Raw genomic sequence first — 20,116 nt, forward strand, 5'->3', positions numbered from 1 at the left:
TTCACACTCTTATTCAGATCGGGATCCTGTCCTGAAAGAGGAGAATCGTCACGGGAAGAGGGTCTCGAACGACCTTTAGAAATAAAATACATGGAAAACCCTGTATGATTACAGAGAGGGATGTTAAATAAGACAACTGGAGTTGAAAAAAATTAATGAAATATGTATAATAAATAAAAAGGAGAATCACGAGGATTTAGGGTAAAGGTAAAGATAGCTAAATAAACCAATAAAGCATCGGCCAAACAGACTATGATGAACCAAGGGCCAAGTTGACACAAGCAACGACTTTTTCATTGGAGCTAAACAGTAGTTTGGAATCATTCTCGCTACAGGAAAAACATATTTAGTTTCTCCTTTTTTTTTTTCCTTTCTCTCTTTTGTTGTTCACTGGAATGAGGAACCCATCCACTTCCCCCATCACACGGACGCTTAGACCGCACCGTCTCGGAGCGGAACCCAAGACTCACACTTGCTTCACGTTCAACTTTACCCCACTGCCGTTACTCAACCCCTGACACGGCACACATTAGCAACGGCCAAGCAGGCGGTGGTGACCTCTCACGTTGGGCTGGAGATCCACTCTGAAACCAGTTCCCCGGGGATTGGATCGAACCATTGATACCACGCAAGCCAGCCCGCGACAGGACAAACGCTCCATCTTGTGTTCTTCATAACTGTCATTTTTGTCCAAAGGCGTCCATTAACCATCGTGAGTGAATGAATAACAAATGGATCTACAAACTCTTGATCCACTTTAAGAGAGCCCTAAAAACCAAGTGTGAAATGCATCTGCATGTTGGGGGTGAAAGCAGATAGAAAACTCAATTCATCCATTTTAAGATATTTCATTATCACTTTCACAGTCATCCATTCATTTTGATGGAATATAGACAGGTGGAAAATGTACATATATTTTTTTATAAATCTTGTACCTCAGTGCCCCATTTTTCTGGCTCAGATCATTAAGCAAACGTCACTACCCACTTTCAACAATATTGCTTTAAAATAGCAACACATTTTTGGAAGTTATTTCTCGAGTTCTGGTGCTAGACAGCGCAAACACTGTTGGTTGGTTTCTGGGACAGATAACTTCTGATTGGTGTAGCCCACCATTCTCCTTCCTATAGTGATAACAAGCAGCTCTGGGATATGATTCCTCATTGGTCGCGATGCTCTCGAAGGACCTTCTTAGAAACGATCAGGCCAAGACTAAAGGACCTTTTGTGTTCAGTGGAAAATCAATGTGTGTGCATAGAAACAAAAAAATAAGAAAAAATGTATTAAGAAGAACAAATGGACTGCAATTTATCTTTGGCTAAGAGAGTAGATCATAAAAGAAAGTATATTTTATTATTGTTCTTTACTATTTTGTATGTTTAATAAATTAGTATTATTGTGTATTCTTTTGATAAAATAATCTTTGACAATGAGTCTTTGGTCTATTTTTGAGTCGCCTGGGTTGATCACGACCAACGTGGCAATTACTAGAATTCCTTGTTACGATATCTTTTTAAGAATTTTGGACATTTCGAAAAAAAAAAACAGATTTCAGAAAGGTTTACACATTTAAGTTAGGTTAAGTTATCATTTATCACACACACACACACACACACACACACACACACACACACACACACACACACACACACACACACACACACACACACACACACACACACACACACAAGGAAGCCTCTACATGTTGGCTGCGGGCAGTTGGGGATCGAACCGAGGACGTTTCCTCCGGGAGTCGACCTCGGCCATTGAGGTATTACCCTTTGGTGATCGCAGTCTCTCCCCCATGACATGAACAGAAGAGCCTGGTACCACAATAGGATTGATACCAGTACCTGTGCATTTGTAAACAACATAATGTGTAATCCATACCCAGCGCCCGGTAATAACTTCATACAATGTGTTCTGCTCTTCTGCCCTGTATAGGACATCACAGCGCTTCAGAACGAGCCTGTTTCTTCTGGCCACTAGCTTCTTTTGTAATTTAATTAGACCACGCACGCACGCGCGCACGCACGTTCCCACACACGCACGCACGCACGCACGTACCCACACACACACACACACACACGACTGCTCTGCAGCCTATTCCTGTAATCCCTCACACCTGATAGGAACACTGTGTGTGGGTCAGTGGTCTAAATCAATTACAGAAGAACTTAGTGGCCAGACAGAACAGGCTTATGATGAAGCATTATGATATCCTATATGTGTGTCCATGCAAGCATGCATTTCTGTGAGTGTGTGTGTGTGTGTGCATTAGTATGTGCGTGCCTGTCTGTGAGTGTGCGTGTTTGAAGTATGTAACATGTATGCCTGACCTATCCTTCATCTCTTTGTAATATCCTTTCTGTGACCGACTATAGCCGTATGCGATGTAGCCTGTAACTTTACCGTGTGTATGTGCTTGCGTGCGCGCGTCGTGCGTCTAGCTAACTTTTACTTTGAAGAAAAGTAAAAGTTGGAGACAGGCCCAGCAGCCCACATCTGGTGCAGCTGTGCTGTTATCCCAGATGTGCCGCAGGGGATCCATAGTATCACACACATTGTCTCACCTATCTTACACGCCCTGTACTATCAGAGTCCTCCACGTTGAGCTGTTGTTCTCTAATTAATCATTCACCAAGAGTACCTATCATCTGAGCATCTTAATAAGATGCTCAGATGATAGGTACTCTTGGTACGCTCATTCATCATTTATTATTCAGTTGTTCTGACATTATTCTCCATGTTTTGTGTTTCCCGCACCTCAAACCGCCTGCTGCCCGCACGGCCTCGGGGTTCTCATTACCACCTGGACCCATGCCCTGTGCAAGTGGATTATCCTGTTTGAGGAAGACATTGTCTCTCTCTCTCTCTCTCTCTCTCTCTCTCTCTCTCTCTGTCTCTGTCTCTGTCTCTGTCTCTGTCTCTGTCTCTCTCTCTCTCTCTCTCTCTCTCTCTCTCTCTCTCTCTCTCTCTCTCTTTGTCTCTGTCTCTGTCTCTCTGTCTCGCTCTATCTCTCTTTGTGTCTCTCTATCTTTCTTTTTATCTTCTTGCCTACTCACTTGCACACAAGAAAAAGCACCTGGCCATTCACCAGTAGAATATAACTTATCACCTCATCATCTTATCATATTTCATATCTTCCCACGCTCCCAGAGGGCCACGTAGTGTACAGACACGCTCACGGCCCAAGGTTCACACAGCCAACACTCTTGCAACACAAAGTAAATGAAGTAGCTTTTCACAATTCCTCGAAGTGAACTGTAGACATGTGTTCACAGACTCATGGAGGAGGGCCTGCTTGTTGGCGAGAACACAAAATGTCTAAGTCATCGATAGCAGGGCTTCTTAAACTCTTTCATTTCAGGACCCCAAAAGACAATTCCCGTGTTTCTGTGACTGTTTCATTACGTTACATAACATTTATCCAAAACGACTTACAAGGGACTGAACAGGTGCGTTCACCAATAAAGATATAACCTCATCAAATAAGCAAACTGCTTTAAGTGCCACATTATAGACGAAACCAGGTTTAGTATCTTTTCTCTTTCTCTTTTTTCACGGCCCAAGGTGCCGTCTGAACGGGGAGGGCCTGCGGTGCTGGATGTGTTGGTCCCAGCTGTCCTGGGGGCGGGGGGGGCTCGCTCCTCCATAGTGGGGCTCGCTCCTCCATGGTGGGGCTCGCTCCTCCATGGTGGGGCTCGCTCCTCCATGGTGGGGCTCGCTCCTCCATGGGGGGGCTCGCTCCTCCATGGTGGGGCTCGCTCCTCCATAGTGGGGCTCGCTCCTCCATGGTGGGGCTCGCTCCTCCATGGTGGGGCTCGCTCCTCCATGGTGGGGCTCGCTCCTCCATGGTGGGGCTCGCCCCTCCATGGTGGGGCTCGCTCCTCCATGGTGGGGCTCGCTCCTCCATGGTGGGGCTCGCCCCTCCATGGGGGGGCTCGCTCCTCCATGGTGGGGCTCGCTCCTCCATGGTGGGGCTCGCTCCTCCATGGGGGGGCTCGCTCCTCCATGGTGGGGCTCGCTCCTCCATAGGGGGGCTCGCTCCTCCATGGTGGGGCTCGCTCCTCCATGGTGGGGCTCGCTCCTCCATGGAGGAGCGAGCCCCCCCATGGAGGGGCTCGCTCCTCCATGGGGGGGCTCGCTCCTCCATGGTGGGGCTCAGACTCAAACACTGAGAGTGTGTGCAGCGGCAGCGGGGGTCACCGTGAGGGGGCGCTGCCTTATGGCCGTCACGGCGCAGTGACCGGGCCGCCAGCTGCTCCTGCTACCCGCTCCTGCATGTCGGAGGGGGGCGGGGTCAGTGATCACAGGTAACGGGCTCTGAGGGGGGCGGGGTCAGTGATCACAGGTAACGGGCTCTGAGCTGCTCCGATGGGCCCGGCTCCAGTGTCTCTGCGTCGTCCAGCCTCCAAGTGGATCCTGACCCCAACGTTGAAGAGCCCCCCGTTCCCCCGATGGGAACGGGGACTGGGGATTGGTGAAGACACGCCCAATCAGGTTCCCTTCAGGAAGATGTGGACACCCATCTGGTGAACCACTCCCAGGGTGTTCTCACACACACACACACACACACACACACACACACACACACACACGCACACACACACACACACACACACACACACACACACACACACACACACACACATACACATACATACACATACACACATACACAAAAACACACACATCCTCACCCACACATCCAGTGAGGCGTGGTTCGTCACAAGGTTCGACATGCCTAACTGGGATAAGGACGATGGTATAATGGTATACATACCATTCAGGACTACCTCTTAGGACGCAATAACAAGACTCTTTAAAATATTCTCACATCTGTCAGGGTAATTCGCAAATGAAAATGATCTGGCAAAAAAAAAAAGGAAGCATCAAACACAATGGACAGATAGAGCAGCACTTAGCATAAAGTAGCTTGAATGGCTGTAGAGTCCACTTAACAACCGCGGTCAGCCACTGCTCAGTGCTGGGGGGTCTGGTGGTTTAAGGCACCAGGGTGGCGCCCTGCTGGGGCTGAAGCCAGCGCTGTCCTCTCCACGAACCAGAGACCGGCAGGCGGGTAGCTGCGTGGTGCCGACGTGGATCAGTCCTGACCTGCTGCTGACCCTCTGGTTCTCTTTAGGAACCGGTTGGAGCGCAGGAGGAAAAACCGGTTTCCTGCTCTCTGTGTTAGTCATGAGAGAACTTTAAAACGTTCTGCCATGACTAACTCGTGCTCTTCAGGTTTTTATATTTGCATTCAGGGCGTTTATCAGACGCTTCTGTCCACAACCACTTACATTAATACATTTGTGAGAAGAACGAGAAACAACAATATATCTCTGTCGGTATATTAGGATGTTCATAGAACCAAGTGCCGAGCACTAACCATCACTAGGTTAACCCGTACCCCGTATACAACAGAGACAGCTAGGGCAAGGTGCTACACCATGCTCAGTCCTGTTTTTAAGTGGCAGGACGTACGACATACAGTAAGTGCATGAGGAGACAGGTTGGTGGGGTGAGGGGGTGTGATGGGGGTCTGTCGATCCACGTGTTGTCTCTCTCTCTCTCTGTTTGGTAGGGCTTGTACATACATGAGTGCAATGCGTGCTGGGTGACGTCATGTTGTTCTCCGGATCTCCCTATCTATCGTCGGTGTCTCTTAGACCTTGTCCCCCTGGCCTTTATCTTTCTATTTGTCATGTGAAACTTTATCAGATGATCCCTTTTCTTTATCTCGTACCATAAATGTTGTTATTTTCATGATCACATCTGCAGTGTTTGTTTGTGTGCGTGCGTGTGCGTGTGTGTGTGTGTGTGTGTGCGTGTGTGTGTGTGTGTGTGTGCGTGCGTGCGTGCGTGCCTGCCTGCCTGCGTGCGTGCGTGCGCGTGTGCACGCGTGCCCGTGTGCGCGTGTGCGTGTGTGCGTGTGCGTGTGTGCGTGTGCGTGTGTGTGTGTGTGTGTGTGTGTGTAGAACTACCAGCTGGCTTGAGGCCCTGCAGGCAGGCTGACCCCAAATAGCTCCAACTGCCACCTCAACGCAGCACATTATTGTATATTGAATTCAACGTAGTGTGAAATTAATGAATCATTTAGTCATTTGAATAAAACAAAAGGGTCAGTATTTTGGTTTTGTCATTTATGATCCGGATACATCTTTTTGTCTTTGGATGCACACATAGATAAAAATAATAGCAATTATTGTGCCAAAGTCTGCGTGATCTCAGAGACACTTCCTTTGGTTTTCTCCGGTGTGTGAACTGCGACGCAACACATTCCTTCTGTTGTCTTTAGGGTTACCCTCCCTAACCCTAACCCGGTGCCATTCATCCGGAGAAATCCACATGTAAATAAATGTCCATATGTAAATACCAGCCTTCTGCAGTCAGAACGTCGACCTCCACTTTGAGATGTCTTACACATGAACCCAGAGACACACACATAACAGCTCTTACATTTATAGGACAAGTAAGGATTTTGAAGTATAGCCGTCCTTGTCCGAGAGGATCTCTGAGTACTCTGAGATCTTTAAGGTGCTACGCCTCCTGCTGAAATGCAATTTTCTTTCGGCCTCCAGACATAACAGGGAGAGCAAGACGACAAACTGATATTAAGGAGAACTCAGATTAACCCCTGCCGTTGTTCAAACTGATATTAAGGAGAACTCAGATTAACCCCTGCCGTTGTTCAACTGATATTAAGGAGAACCCAGATTAAGCACTGCCGTAGTTCAGGGATTTCTTCAATCATAACATGGGTCCACAATTACAGTGACTGAAAACAATACAGTATCATAAACAGTTATCATAATCAAACAGAGTAGGCCTGTGTGTTAATTTCTGCTGGCGACATTGAGAGGTGACTATCTGGGAGAGTGAGTTTAGCGTCACATGTAGAACCGGTTTCAGACAGACCGGTGTGTGCAGTACTCAGCTATGCGGCTGCTGAATGTGATCATTTATCAGGACAGATTTTGCATAATCTCGATGCATCCCGATGGATGTGTATGGGTGATGTTTTTTTCCTGGCAGAGTGCCTTGCTAAGGCAGTGAGGCAGTGATGACAGAGAGCAGGTGATACGATCACTCTGTGTGGAAAATGGAATTTAGTAAATTCTGCGTCCAGATAAAAAGTCTGAATAATGATGGGGTTGCTTTTATTAAAACGATTGATGTCATAATACCTATACAAAAAGTTGAACAAGGTCCATAATACAACATATCATAAATGATAATTCAGTTATGATTCTAATCTTCTTTCTCAAATGATAAGAAATTAGAAACAAATGTACAGGATTAAGTAGGTAAACCGTAGTAATAGCTGTGAACACTTAGATAAATAATAACGTGCTTTTTCAACGAGAGTCATTTGAATTAATTATTGGACTTTTCAGCAGCTAGTACTCCAGAAACAATGAAAACGCTCCACTTCTGAATTAGGATGGATTTTCGTCCATTTGACATGAGTTTATTTCACGCCCTTTGATTGGAGCTCGGGCGCTCGTGCGAGCGGCGTCATCCAGGACGCGGTGACGTAGGAGGTGGCGTTCAGTCAGGTCCGCTCCCACAACCACACGAGAAGGGGATCAGCGAGCATCGCCTTCCACAACTCTCTGGAAGCACAACACAACAGAGGCACACCACGCACAGACCCACACAGACCCACACACCCACACTAAGGTACGTTGTGCTGCTCACTTGTTGTGTTATGTGATTTATTCTCTGTTATGTTTTATTCTTCTTCCTCCCCGGACCGCCAGCTAGCCGCTAATCTGTCAAAACAACGGAGGCTTAATCCGCCCGCCGCACCGCTCCTATAGACTCGTTATTCTGACCAGGGACGACACGGTCTCTTATTGTGAGTTCGTATCGGGCCACTTCACCAGTATACTGTTCGTTCTCGCAGGCTGTCAGTCGCCAGGTCCCTCGATGGAGGAGGTGTCGGGCTTATCTCCAGTGTGGTTAGCGGACTAGCTGCTCGCTAGCTCGGTGTAAACAAACCAGGCTGTCACCTCTCGGTGGTTAAACCCTCAGCCTCTGACAACATTCATCATTGCAAATGTTGTTTGGTGAAATGTCTCGGGAGGACAATCACCACAGTGTCAGGGCATGCAGATCTTCATCGAGGATTTGGGTGTTTGACGGGCTCAGTTTTTGTGCAGCGGATGTTTTGGGGTTTTGTCTGGAAGTTCGGGTTGGGGTTTCCTTTGTCTCCTGCTCGGCGGTGTTGTGATGGCCGGGGCCACGGCGCTGTGTCGCAACCCGATTATCACACCCCATTACTGTCCTACATTTGAGGCAATGGTTAATAATATATGACAGCGATATTAAAGGGTTTTTATTTTGTACATTTTTATTGCTGATAATGACCTGATACCGGGGATGGTGACGTTCAAAGGTGTACTGTAGAGAGACACAAGTTAATAACCTGTAGTAGCCTTTACTGTAGTGGAATTGGACAACGATTGTATGTGTGCCATTTTGGTTTATATTGCCTGTGTTTGATTGGATTTATTGGCCTTCCCCATGCTATGTAATGATCCTGAATCCCTTAAAAAATAGAAAGTTAGCCCACACTACTACTCTGTATGACAACACCAGTATCACAAGAACACAACGTACAGATAGACGTTGTGTAGCAAACAACAGTGTGTAGGCTGACCGCTTGCAGTGAGTCAAATATAGAAGGCTGTATTGGTGACCAGCATGCGACCAGTGTCTTTGTGATAAACCCTGGCAGACCCACAACAAACAGCGGGGGCTTCTCAATCTTTTTTGTCTGGTCAGTGTGCCAAAACACATGATGTCATCACATGAATAATTAATAGGCACTGTTGCCGTCTTGCTTAGTCTTGCACACTTGTGGTGAACAGCTCACTTTATAATTTCACCAATACGTAAGGCACTTCGTGGGAACAAAGGAATTATTTAAGTGATTCTATTTTGAGCACTTTCTCGATGCGGTGACGTCCAATGAAGTGAAGTCTTTGACTATGTGTGCCTGCATCCAAACAGCTAAGCATAGCGTCCAAGAATAGTAGCGAGCTGTCAGTGCAAAATTGATTGATCATTTGGAAGCAAGCAGTCTCTGTTCTTTCTCACTCTCTCTTTCTCCCCCCCCCCTCCCTTTCTCCCCCCCCCCCCTCCCTTTTCAGGTTTTTCTCCTTCAAACCTCACAAAGAGATTCTTAATTTCCTGTATGGATTGTTGGACACACACACACACACACACACACACACACACACACACACACACACACACACACACACACACACACACACACACACACACACACACACACGTCCCTTGCCAACAGGCTCCAGATAAATAAGCCTGTTACTTTGTTTAGAGGCTCAGCAAGCATCTTATGTGCGGCGAGAATAAACACAGGAGAGAGAGGGTGTGTGCGTGAGACTGTGTGTGGTGTACCCAGAGCCCATGCATGCTCACACTAGCCTTGTTTTGGCCGTCTTCCTCGATCCCACGCAGGTGGATTTGTAGAGCAGGGGACTTCCTCCAACCTGTGAACATCCACTCTGGGCGGGAACAACCTTATGAAGGCTGTTTGATACACGCACGTGAAGCGGCTGTTTTTCATGCCCGACCATCTTGATTTGGTTTCATCATGGTGTCGCTTAGCCTACAGTCTGAACAGTAGTAGTTGGCAGCTGCAGCTCAAGTAATGTTATAACGTATAGTCATTTATTTATGTATATCTATATATATATATATTCACAGCTGCGGACCAGATGGGAGTCCTGCTAGAAACTAGGCAACGTAACGTACCGTCAATAAACACGGGAATGTTGTTGGCAGCGTGACTAGCCAGCACATGAATGTGGCACTGGGGCCGGTCAACCGTACGTCCTAATGGGATCGGAGAGGCAGAATGTTAACACTGAGTTTGTACCTTATCTATCGCTCGATGGCACGATTGTAGGTGACAAAGGAATTGGAGCCCAGGTCTGAGTCATCTAGTAGGGTACGCGTTCTTCTGGGGTTGGCCGAGCCTGGCATCAATGGAACAAGAAGGAAGAACCCATCCCTGTTATTAGTCCAAGCTGTCCCCACCCAGAGCCTAGAACGCAAGGCGGTGTGTTCCCCTCGCTGCCATGAAAGCTATCCTACACACAGAGGCAGACCGGAGAGAGCAATGCTGGCCTCCCTTTTGTTTGTGAGCGCTATCATTGCTATTTACCTTTGCTAGCAGCAATACAATTCTTTTGTGTGCTTGTGAGTAGTGTTAGCCAGGTCTGGGTTAACAGGCTTTATTTAGCTTTGGGTCTGTGTTCTGGTTCTCTCTACTGATGTAGACAGACAGGGTCATTATAGCGGTGCGTGTCTGTTATTGTATGCATTATGTAGCCATTAACACATGGGCTAGTCTTGGATTTAAAAGTGTGTGTGCGGGGCCATGTGTGTTGGACAATGCATGCTTTCATGGCCACATGAGCAAATAGGCTGTTTGTGTGTTTGAGTGTTTGTGTCATACTGTGAATGTATGACCTCCAAATGGCCAACTTTGTGTGTGTGTGTGTGTGTGTGTGTGTGTGTGTGTGTGTGTGTGTGTGTGTGTGTGTGTGTGTGTGTGTGTGTGTGTGTGTGTGTGTGTGTGTGTGTGTGTGTGTGTGTGTGTGTGTGTGCATTCATATGTCTTGAGGGGCTGTGTCGGGTCCATGTCAAAGCGACGATGACGAATTGGAAGGCTTCCTATTGGTCAGAGCATGAAGGACATCTGAATGTCATCCAGACATAGCTGGATATATTAAGACCTCATTTTTTTCTTCTTAAAGATACACCCAGATTAGAGGGGGGTTAATCTAGTTGACATGGAGATGAGGTGGGGTTCTGTTAGCTGAATAACATTTTGGAACTGGTTCTGAGTACGTACAAAACATACTAGTGTTCTTAAGGCTCTGTCTCTTCTCTCAGAGTCTAACAAACCCCTTATCGGATTAGTATTTCCCCCCCAATAGATTCAATAAGGGATGTGAATGGTTTCAGCCTCGATAAACAGATTTGGATATCTTCGGTCAAATTGGTAAAATGACCTACCCTAGATGCTGACCAATCAGGTGGAGGCATTCGTTGTCATCCTCCTGCTAGGTTGACTCACTAGGAGAGTGAGTGTTGGGCAGCCTTTACAACACGGGGATTCTTATTGACCATTACATTCATCTGTGTGTGTGTGTGTGTCTGTGTGTGTGTGTGTGTGTCTCTCACACTGTCTTTCTTTGTCTCTGTCAATCACAAGACTGCTGGCGCGTATCAGTAACTCACTGCTGTATCAACACACACACACACACACACACACACACACACACACACACACACACACACACACACACACACACACACACACACACACACACACACACACACACACACACACACACACACACACTTACTTTTGTTGACTTGTCCAATATTATCCATGCAGCATGATACATTTGGTGAGGTAAGCATTTCAGGATTTTTATTGTAATTGGCCGCTATTGAGGTGTGTGTGTGTGTGTGTGTGTGTGTGTGTGTGTGTGTGTGTGTGTGTGTGTGTGTGTGTGTGTGTGTGTGTGTGTGTGTGTGTGTGTGTGTGTGTGTGTGTGTGTGTGTGAGACACAAGTGAAGACAGCATGACGCATAGATCAACAAACATGGACGACCTGCATGTCTGCATTTCAATCAGGTTGTCAGCGCAATTAGCTGGGTGGGCACGGCCAGGGCCAGGCAGCTGGGTTAAAGCAGGCGTTGCCTTTCTTATTGTGTTCTGTAATGACGGTTGCATAAGGTGTGTGTGTGCGTGCGTGTGCGTTTGTGTGTGCCGTTGAGGAGTGAGCTCACAGAGGCACACGTGGTCCCTTCAGGCGCTCATGTGATCGCACGCAGCAGTTTTAAATTATTCCAACGACGTCCCGCACAAAGAGAGGCCTATTCCTCTGCCCCCCTGACCCCGTGACCCCAGTAGGGGGGGCACACGCTCTGTAGTGCCTTCTGGCGAACCGAGCCCCTGCACCCCAACACACTCCACCACACTCCACCACACTCCACCACACTCCACCACACTCCAACACACTCAACACACTCAACACACTCCACCACTCTCCACCACACTCCACCACACTCCACCACACTCCAACACACTCCAACACACTCCACCACACTCCAACACACTCCAACACACTCCACCACACTCCAACACACTCCACCACACTCCACCACACTCCACCACACTCCAACACACTCCACCACACTCCAACACACTCCAACACACTCCAACACACTCCAACACACTCCAACACACTCCAACACACTCCAACACACTCCAACACACTCCAACACACTCAACACACTCCAACACACTCCACCACTCTCCACCACACTCCACCACACTCCACCACACTCCAACACACTCCACCACACTCCAACACACTCCAACACACTCCAACACACTCCACCACTCTCCACCACACTCCAACACACTCAACACACTCCAACACACTCAACACACTCCACCACTCTCCACCACACTCCAACACACTCCAACACACTCCACCACACTCCAACACACTCCAACACACTCCAACACACTCAACACACTCAACACACTCCACCACACTCTGTCACACTCCAACACACTCCACCACACTCCAACACACTCCACCACACTCCAACACACTCCAACACACTCAACACACTCAACACACTCCACCACACTCCAACACACTCCAACACACTCCAACACACTCCAACACACTCAACACACTCAACACACTCCACCACACTCCAACACACTCCACCACACTCCACCACACTCCACCACACTCAACACACTCAACACACTCCAACACACTCTGTCACTCTCCAACACACTCTCCAACACTCTCCAACACACTCAACACACTCAACACACTCCACCACACTCAACACACTCAACACACTCCACCACACTCCGTCACACTCCACCACACTCCAACACACTCTCCAACACACTCTCCAACACACTCTGTCACACTCCAACACACTCAACACACTCCAACACACTCTCCAACACACTCTCCAACACACTCTGTCACACTCCAACACACTCAACACACTCCAACACACACTCCAACACACTCTCCAACACACTCTCCAACACACTCCAACACACTCCGTCACACTCAACACACTCCACCACACTCAACACACTCCACCACACTCAACACACTCCACCACACTCTGTCACACTCCAACACACTCCACCACACTCCAACACACTCCAACACACTCAACACACTCCACCACACTCTGTCACACTCCACCACACTCTGTCACACTCCAACACACTCCAACACACTCCACCACACTCCACCACACTCTGTCACACTCCACCACACTCTGTCACACTCCAACACACTCCAACACACTCCACCACACTCCACCACACTCTGTCACACTCCACCACACTCCACCACACTCCAACACACTCCAACACACTCCACCACACTCCACCACACTCTGTCACACTCCACCACACTCCAACACACTCCAACACACTCTGTCACACTCTGTCACACTCCACCACACTCCAACACACTCCAACACACTCTGTCACACTCCACCACACTCTGTCACACTCCAACACACTCTGTCACACTCCACCACACTCTTCATGTGGAAAGAGGCTCTTTCAGAGCTGAAGCTATCACGAGATCTCTGAAATGAGAATGGGTTGATATATACACGCCGCGGTCTGTTGGATATCGGAGAGAAGACGCTTTTACCATTTCATTTAAAGTGGGGATACTATACCAGCGGGCGTGGATGGGATAAGCCATTCTCGGCCTTTTCCTTTGTTTTTGTGACTTCACAAGTGGGAGAGTCCACCCAGATGTGTGCTGGATAGATCAGTCTACCAGCCTTCCCATGGGACTCTAGCAAATGTTGCTTATCTATCCATCATACACCTAGAAGGAATGGCCAATCACTCACAACCGGAGACATGGTACCCCCCCTTTAATGAGCCGACGTTGGGACAACATCAACTGTGATGTTTCTCAACTGCCACCGTTTATTTACAGTCTAGGTCGGTATCATGTGTACACAGCTTACCCAATCAATCAATCAAGCAATGTTTGGTCCTTGGTCCCGGGTCCAGACATCATCTTGATTAAGACCTGTTCTATTTATGCCCGGCCTCATGTCATAACCGGCCGAGCGGTGGGGAAACAGAACAGGCGGACACCAGGCAGACGGGCGTGGGAGGGGTGCCATCCCGTCCCGCCGGCCGGGCCTGCTGGGCCTGCTGGGCCTGCTGGGCCTGCTGGGACTGAGCCAGTAGGCCCTTGGCGACCGTATCTCCCCGTGATAGACGTGGCTGTGGTGGGCCTGCTGGGCCTGCTGGGACTGAGCCAGTAGGCCCTTGGTGACCGTATCTCCCTGTGATAGACGTGGCTGTGGTGGGCCTGCTGGGCCTGAGCCAGTAGGCCCTTGGTGACCGTATCTCCCTGTGATAGACGTGGCTGTGGTGGGCCTGCTGGGACTGAGCCAGTAGGCCCTTGGTGACCGTGTCTCCCTGTGATAGACGTGGCTGTGGTGGGCCTGCTGGGACTGAGCCAGTAGGCCCTTGGTGACCGTGTCTCCCTGTGATAGACGTGGCTGTGGTGGGCCCGTCAAGGTGTGTGTTCCAGTTCCACCTCAGTCACGGCTGGAAGCCAATCTCATTTCATTTTTTTCACTCCCACGATAATAAAATATATTTATGCGAGCGTTGTCTTCCCACGTCTAGCCTCTATTCTTTTTTCCTTTTTCAGCATTGAAGGATTTATGTGGGCTGCTGTCCTTTAGTTTGTCGGCTGGGGCGGGGGGCGGGGGGCGGGGGGCGGGGGGTGGGGGCTGGGGCCCCTCCCCCCGCGGAGAGGTGAATGTTTTCAACCACGTATGAGAAACCACTCACCGTTTGGCCAGTTAAAACCGGATCCGCTCCGTTGCATTGATGCAGAAGTGGTTGAACTGCCGGCTCGGGTTTGACCTCAATAATAATAATGTGCTTAATTTCTGAAGCGCATGATGCTATCCGCTCTGAAACAGGGCTGTTGTATAACCTTTCCCTTCCGTCTCAAGCTTCCGTTGCAGGAAGGTGCGTAAAGCGTGTGCACTGTGGCGTCCTCGGGGTCCCCGTCGGTCAGCCCTAACCCTAACGCTGTGGTGTACCCCAGGGAGGACAGCCACGGTTTAGGGTCCCCTCAGAATGTGTCCCATCAGATGGTCTATTACCCTAATCGCACACACACACAGACGCACACACCCAGCGGGCCGTGCTCTGCATCACGTGACGTCTTCTGATGATGCTGCAGAGCAGGTTCAGTGACTCATGCCTTCTGGCGTCTCTCGCTCTCTGTCTCTCGGTCTCAGTGTCTCCGTCTCTCTCGTTTTCTCTAGCTCTCTCTCTCTGTCCGTCTCTCTCTCTCCCTCTGTCTCTCTCTCTCTCCCTCCCTCTGTCTCTCACTCTCTCCCTCCTCCCTCTCTTCTCCCGTCTCCCCCTCTCTCTCCCTCCTCCCTCTCTCCTCCCGTCTCCCTCCTCCCTCTCTTCTCCCTGTCTCCCCCTCTGTCTCCCTCCTCCCTCTCTTCTCCCTGTCTCCCCCTCTGTCTCCCTCCTCCCTCTCTTCTCTCTGTCTCCCCTCCTGCCCCCCCCCTCCTCTCCCTGTCTCCCCCCTCCCTCTCCTCTCCCTGTCTCTCCTCCTGCCTCCTCCCTCTCTCCTCTCTGTCTCCCCTCCTGCCCTCCCCCTATCTTCTCCCTGTCTCCCCCTCTGTCTCCCTCCTCCCTCTCCTCTCCCTGTCTCCCCCTCTGTCCCTCCCTCCTCCCTCTCTTCTCTCTGTCTCCCTCCTCCCTCTCTTCTCCCTGTCTCCCCCTCTGTCTCTCCCTCCTCCCTCTCTTCTCCCTGTCTCCCCCTCTGTCTCTCCCTCCTCCCTCTCTTCTCCCTGTCTCCCCCTCTCTCTCCCTCCTCCCTCTCTTCTCTCTGTCTCCCTCCTCCCTCTCTTCTCCCTGTCTCCCCCTCTGTCTCTCCCTCCTCCCTCTCTTCTCTGTCTCTTGTTCACCCGAGGCGCTCCTCTTGATCTGGGTCTCTGTTCCTCCCTCCTCCCTCTCCTCTCCCTGTCTCCCCCTCTGTCTCCCTCCTCACTCTCCTCTCCCTGTCTCCCCCTCTGTTCCTCCCTCCTCCCTCTCCTCTCCCTGTCTCCCCCTCTGTCTCCCTCCTTCCTCTCCTCTCTGTTCCTCCGGCCTCAGTGCTGGCGCCCCTGCTCTGCTGCCCCTGCTCTGCTGCTCGTTCTTCAGACAGCGGGTCGGCTTCCCCTCAGGCTAACATTAGATCCTCCCTCTCCAGATCTCTCTCTCTCTGTGGGGATGAGATGGCACCATGGCGCTCGAAATATAGGTTGTTGACTTGGACTCCCTAAAACAACGCGTGGTATTCCCACCTCCTGGCAACGCGTGGTATTCCCACCTCCTGGCATCCTTTGTGTTATTCTCCTCCTTGGCCCTTTTGTCTACGACAGCGGTCAGAATCTCTGCAGTTGGCAGAGCCGTAAAAATGTTAATTACCTGAAGAGCCAAAGAAGATTTTGCATAATTATCATTCAACCTTTTTAGAGACGATATTCATCCATTGCAAATTAAGCTGGAAAGAACGACATATACACATATATATATATTCCCCATACAGGCTTTCATCATCTATTCTAAGTGTAGATTATGGCATTATGATGAATTGTAGATGTTGTGGAATTTTACCTGGAAAAATCTCAGAAATCCAGAAACCTCGCCAAACCTCGCCAGTGGTTGAGGCACGTTCCCTTGCTCTTATAGGTCGCTCCTCTCTTCAGTCATCGTGTTAAACCCGCCCGCATCAGATCAAAGGTTGTGATTGGCCACACCCGGGCCAGGCCTGTCTGAACGGGAGGGGGGCCAGACGCATATGCTATCTCAAGTAAAACATGGGCTCTCAGGGTGGTCGGGTTCCCAGGCTACCTGGATGCAGTAATTAGTGCAAAATTAAATCTTTTTGAGACCACAATCAATTTTTCCGCCTTGTTTGCATATGTTATACAATCCTTTAGAAAGAGCCGAGCGTGGCTCCAGACCCAGGGGCACGCTGTGGTACTGGGGTCCCTGTCTCCCCCCTCTGTCTTCCCCCGTCTCTCCCCCCCGTCTCCCCCCGTCTCCCTCCGTCTCTCCCCCTGTCCCCCCCCTGTCTCCCCTGTCTCCCCCGTCTCCCCCCACCTCCCCCCGTCTCCCCTGTCTCCCCCCCCTCTGCCTCTCGACGCCGTGGCGACCGGGCGAGGACGCACGCGTGGAAATGCACAGCACAGGCATTTGTGAATGAAAGTATTGTAGCAGAGAAAACAGATCTGGATCTGAAAATATTTCCGTGTGTGCAAATATATCCACGGCTGTGTGTGTGTGTGTGTGTGTGTGTGTGTGTGTGTGTGTGTGTGTGTGTGTGTGTGTGTGTGTGTGTGTGTGTGTGTGTGTGTGTGTGTGTGTGTGTGTGTGTGTGTGTGTGTGTGTGTGTGTGTGTGTGTTCCCTCCCTGCCTCCCTAATGTGTCTAACACACTTGATCATGTGACCTTGCTTGCGTCCCCGTCCCTCCACTATGGCCGCCCTTCACGGGAGGCGGTTTTATGTACGCAATCTGGCGGTAATCATCCGCAGTGCCGGCCGATACAGCGAGCATGGATTCATTAAAGACCGCAGCACCACGACACCATATGAAGGTGACAAGCTAAGAGCCGTGTAACTGAGGATGTGTTGGTGAGCACACGGGGGGGGGGGGGTGGTCCTGGGGAGATGCGACCCTAAAATCAAAACTTACCTTCATTCATCGGACATCGTCCCAGTTCAACGTGGTGGTCCCAGTTCAACGTGGTGGTCCCAGTTCAACGTGGTGGTCCCAGTTCAACGTGGTGGTCCCAGTTCAACGTGGTGGTCCCCCGGGTTTGGACGGGGAGGTCTTACACTCCTTTTGAACGGGCCTTAACACGGCCTCAACCCCTCGGCCTCACCAGGAGGACCACGTGCAGCGTGGTCAGTCGGCTCTCCTCCGTCGCCGTCGCTGGTCCTACCTCGGGGTGACATCATAACATATTTAACCAACAGCAGTCGGCCCACAGAGCTCGTTACTGTCCCTGTGGGTTGGTGGGGGAACCTTCTAGAACCTTTTGAGGAAACCATGAAAACGCCATGAATCGCCTTTAGTGTAGCGACCCGTTTCCACACCCTGGTCGCATTGAGGAAGCGTTTCCAGTGCGTTGTCATGGTTTCCCCCCCCACCCAGCCCCCCAGTACGGCCGCCAGGTGAACAATATCTCCAGCGTTGGTTCCTGGTGGCTCACTGAGGCATTCAGGAGGCGAGCAGCCAGCGACGCCAAGGAGCGCCAGCCCCCCTCCCCCACCCGGTGGGGCCAGCGCACGCACCTATAGAAAAATACATTCCGACCGTCCGTTCCAGCCCGTGATTATCCTCCCATAGGGATCATCTTCTTGGCCTTATCTCCGACGGCCATGCTGCTGGGGCACACATAAACCGTCCTCGGGCAGACGTGAGGTCTTCCATTCACAGAGTCCCCCGAACGGCCTCAGTAAAGCCACTCACAACCCCCTGTAAAGTGTGTGTGTGTGTGTGTGTGTGTGTGTGTGTGTGTGTGTGTGTGTGTGTGTGTGTGTGTGTGTGTGTGTGTGTGTGTGTGTGTGTGTGTGTGTGTGTGTGTGTGTGTGTGTGTGTGTGTGTGTGTGTGTGTGTGTCCATAGTAGTATGAGTATAGCAGTAGTGGAGGATGATGGGGATGATTATAATGTATCTTTGCTAACTCACTTGGCTGCCGTGTGTATCCCTTTACATTAGGTCCCTTTAAGGATTCTACTGCAATACATGGAAGTACGCGTCTCCTGTTTCTCTCTCTCTGGTGCGTTTCTGTGTTCTGTTTTAATAAGGACTCTGGGCTGAGGACTCATTATGTATTCTGCATTGGGGTTTTACAGAAGATGCTGAACAAAGTTTAGAGTACGGCACGCATAGCGGGTGAGAGGAATGAACTCGGTGAATGAAAACACCAAAGGAAGAGTGAAAACACAAAAGGGTTTGTCGGGCATGGGGGCGGCCATTTTGGACCCATCAATGCTAGTTTATAGAAGTCCTCCTACCTCCCTCTGTGTCTTCACTCCGTTCTATAGACATCCATACTCGGTGTGAGGTTCAGGATCTGCACCTCTCTACTTCCTCTGTGTCTTCACACCGTTCTATAGACATCCATACTCTGAGGTTCAGGATCTGCACCTCTCTACCTCCTCTGTGTCTTCACACCGTTCTATAGACATCCATACTCTGTGAGGTTCAGGATCTGCACCTCTCTACCTCCTCTGTGTCTTCACACCGTTCTATAGACATCCATACTCTGAGGTTCAGGATCTGTACCTCTCTACCTCCTCTGTGTCTTCACACCGTTCTATAGACATCCATACTCTGAGGTTCAGGATCTGTACCTCTCTACCTCCTCTGTGTCTTCACACCGTTCTATAGACATCCATACTCGGTGTGAGGTTCAGGATCTGCACCTCTCTACCTCCTCTGTGTCTTCACACCGTTCTATAGACATCCATACTCTGAGGTTCAGGATCTGTACCTCTCTACCTCCTCTGTGTCTTCACACCGTTCTATAGACATCCATACTCTGTGAGGTTCAGGATCTGCACCTCTCTACCTCCTCTGTGTCTTCACACCGTTCTATAGACATCCATACTCTGTGAGGTTCAGGATCTGCACCTCTCTACCTCTGTGTCTTCACACCGTTCTATAGACATCCATACTCTGTGAGGTTCAGGATCTGCACCTCTCTACCTCTGTGTCTTCACACCGTTCTATAGACATCCATACTCTGTGAGGTTCAGGATCTGCACCTCTCTACCTCCTCTGTGTCTTCACACCGTTCTATAGACATCCATACTCGGTGTGAGGTTCACTTTCTGCCCGGTGTTTGCGCTCTTCCTACCCTTGTTTTCGCTCCACTACCCACCGTCATTAAACATACATGGGGGGGGGAGGGACGTTGAACCCCCAGGGATTTGAAAAACCATCAGAG

At 50.0% G+C, this 20,116-nt stretch overlaps 2 protein-coding genes across 2 annotated transcripts in view; both read left to right on the plus strand.

Moving 5' to 3' along the window:
• LOC130380381 (ELKS/Rab6-interacting/CAST family member 1-like) overlaps positions 1–35 on the plus strand; it is a 45,216-nt gene extending 45,181 nt beyond the window's left edge. Inside the window, exon 8 of the mRNA XM_056587562.1 lies at positions 18–35. Within this exon, the coding sequence (XP_056443537.1) occupies positions 18–35 (18 nt within the window). The remainder of the gene's footprint in view (positions 1–17) is intronic.
• A 4,342-nt stretch (positions 36–4,377) lies between these two features.
• The window catches only part of LOC130380383 (adiponectin receptor protein 2-like), a 39,902-nt gene continuing 24,163 nt past the window's right edge, over positions 4,378–20,116 (plus strand). The window contains exons 1-3 of the mRNA XM_056587563.1: positions 4,378–4,535; positions 5,013–5,152; positions 7,530–7,686. Coding sequence (XP_056443538.1) covers positions 4,378–4,535; positions 5,013–5,152; positions 7,530–7,686 — 455 coding nt within the window. The remainder of the gene's footprint in view (positions 4,536–5,012; positions 5,153–7,529; positions 7,687–20,116) is intronic.

This window comes from Gadus chalcogrammus, chromosome 4, assembly GCF_026213295.1.
Source record: "Gadus chalcogrammus isolate NIFS_2021 chromosome 4, NIFS_Gcha_1.0, whole genome shotgun sequence".
Taxonomy (NCBI): Eukaryota; Metazoa; Chordata; class Actinopteri; order Gadiformes; family Gadidae; genus Gadus; species Gadus chalcogrammus.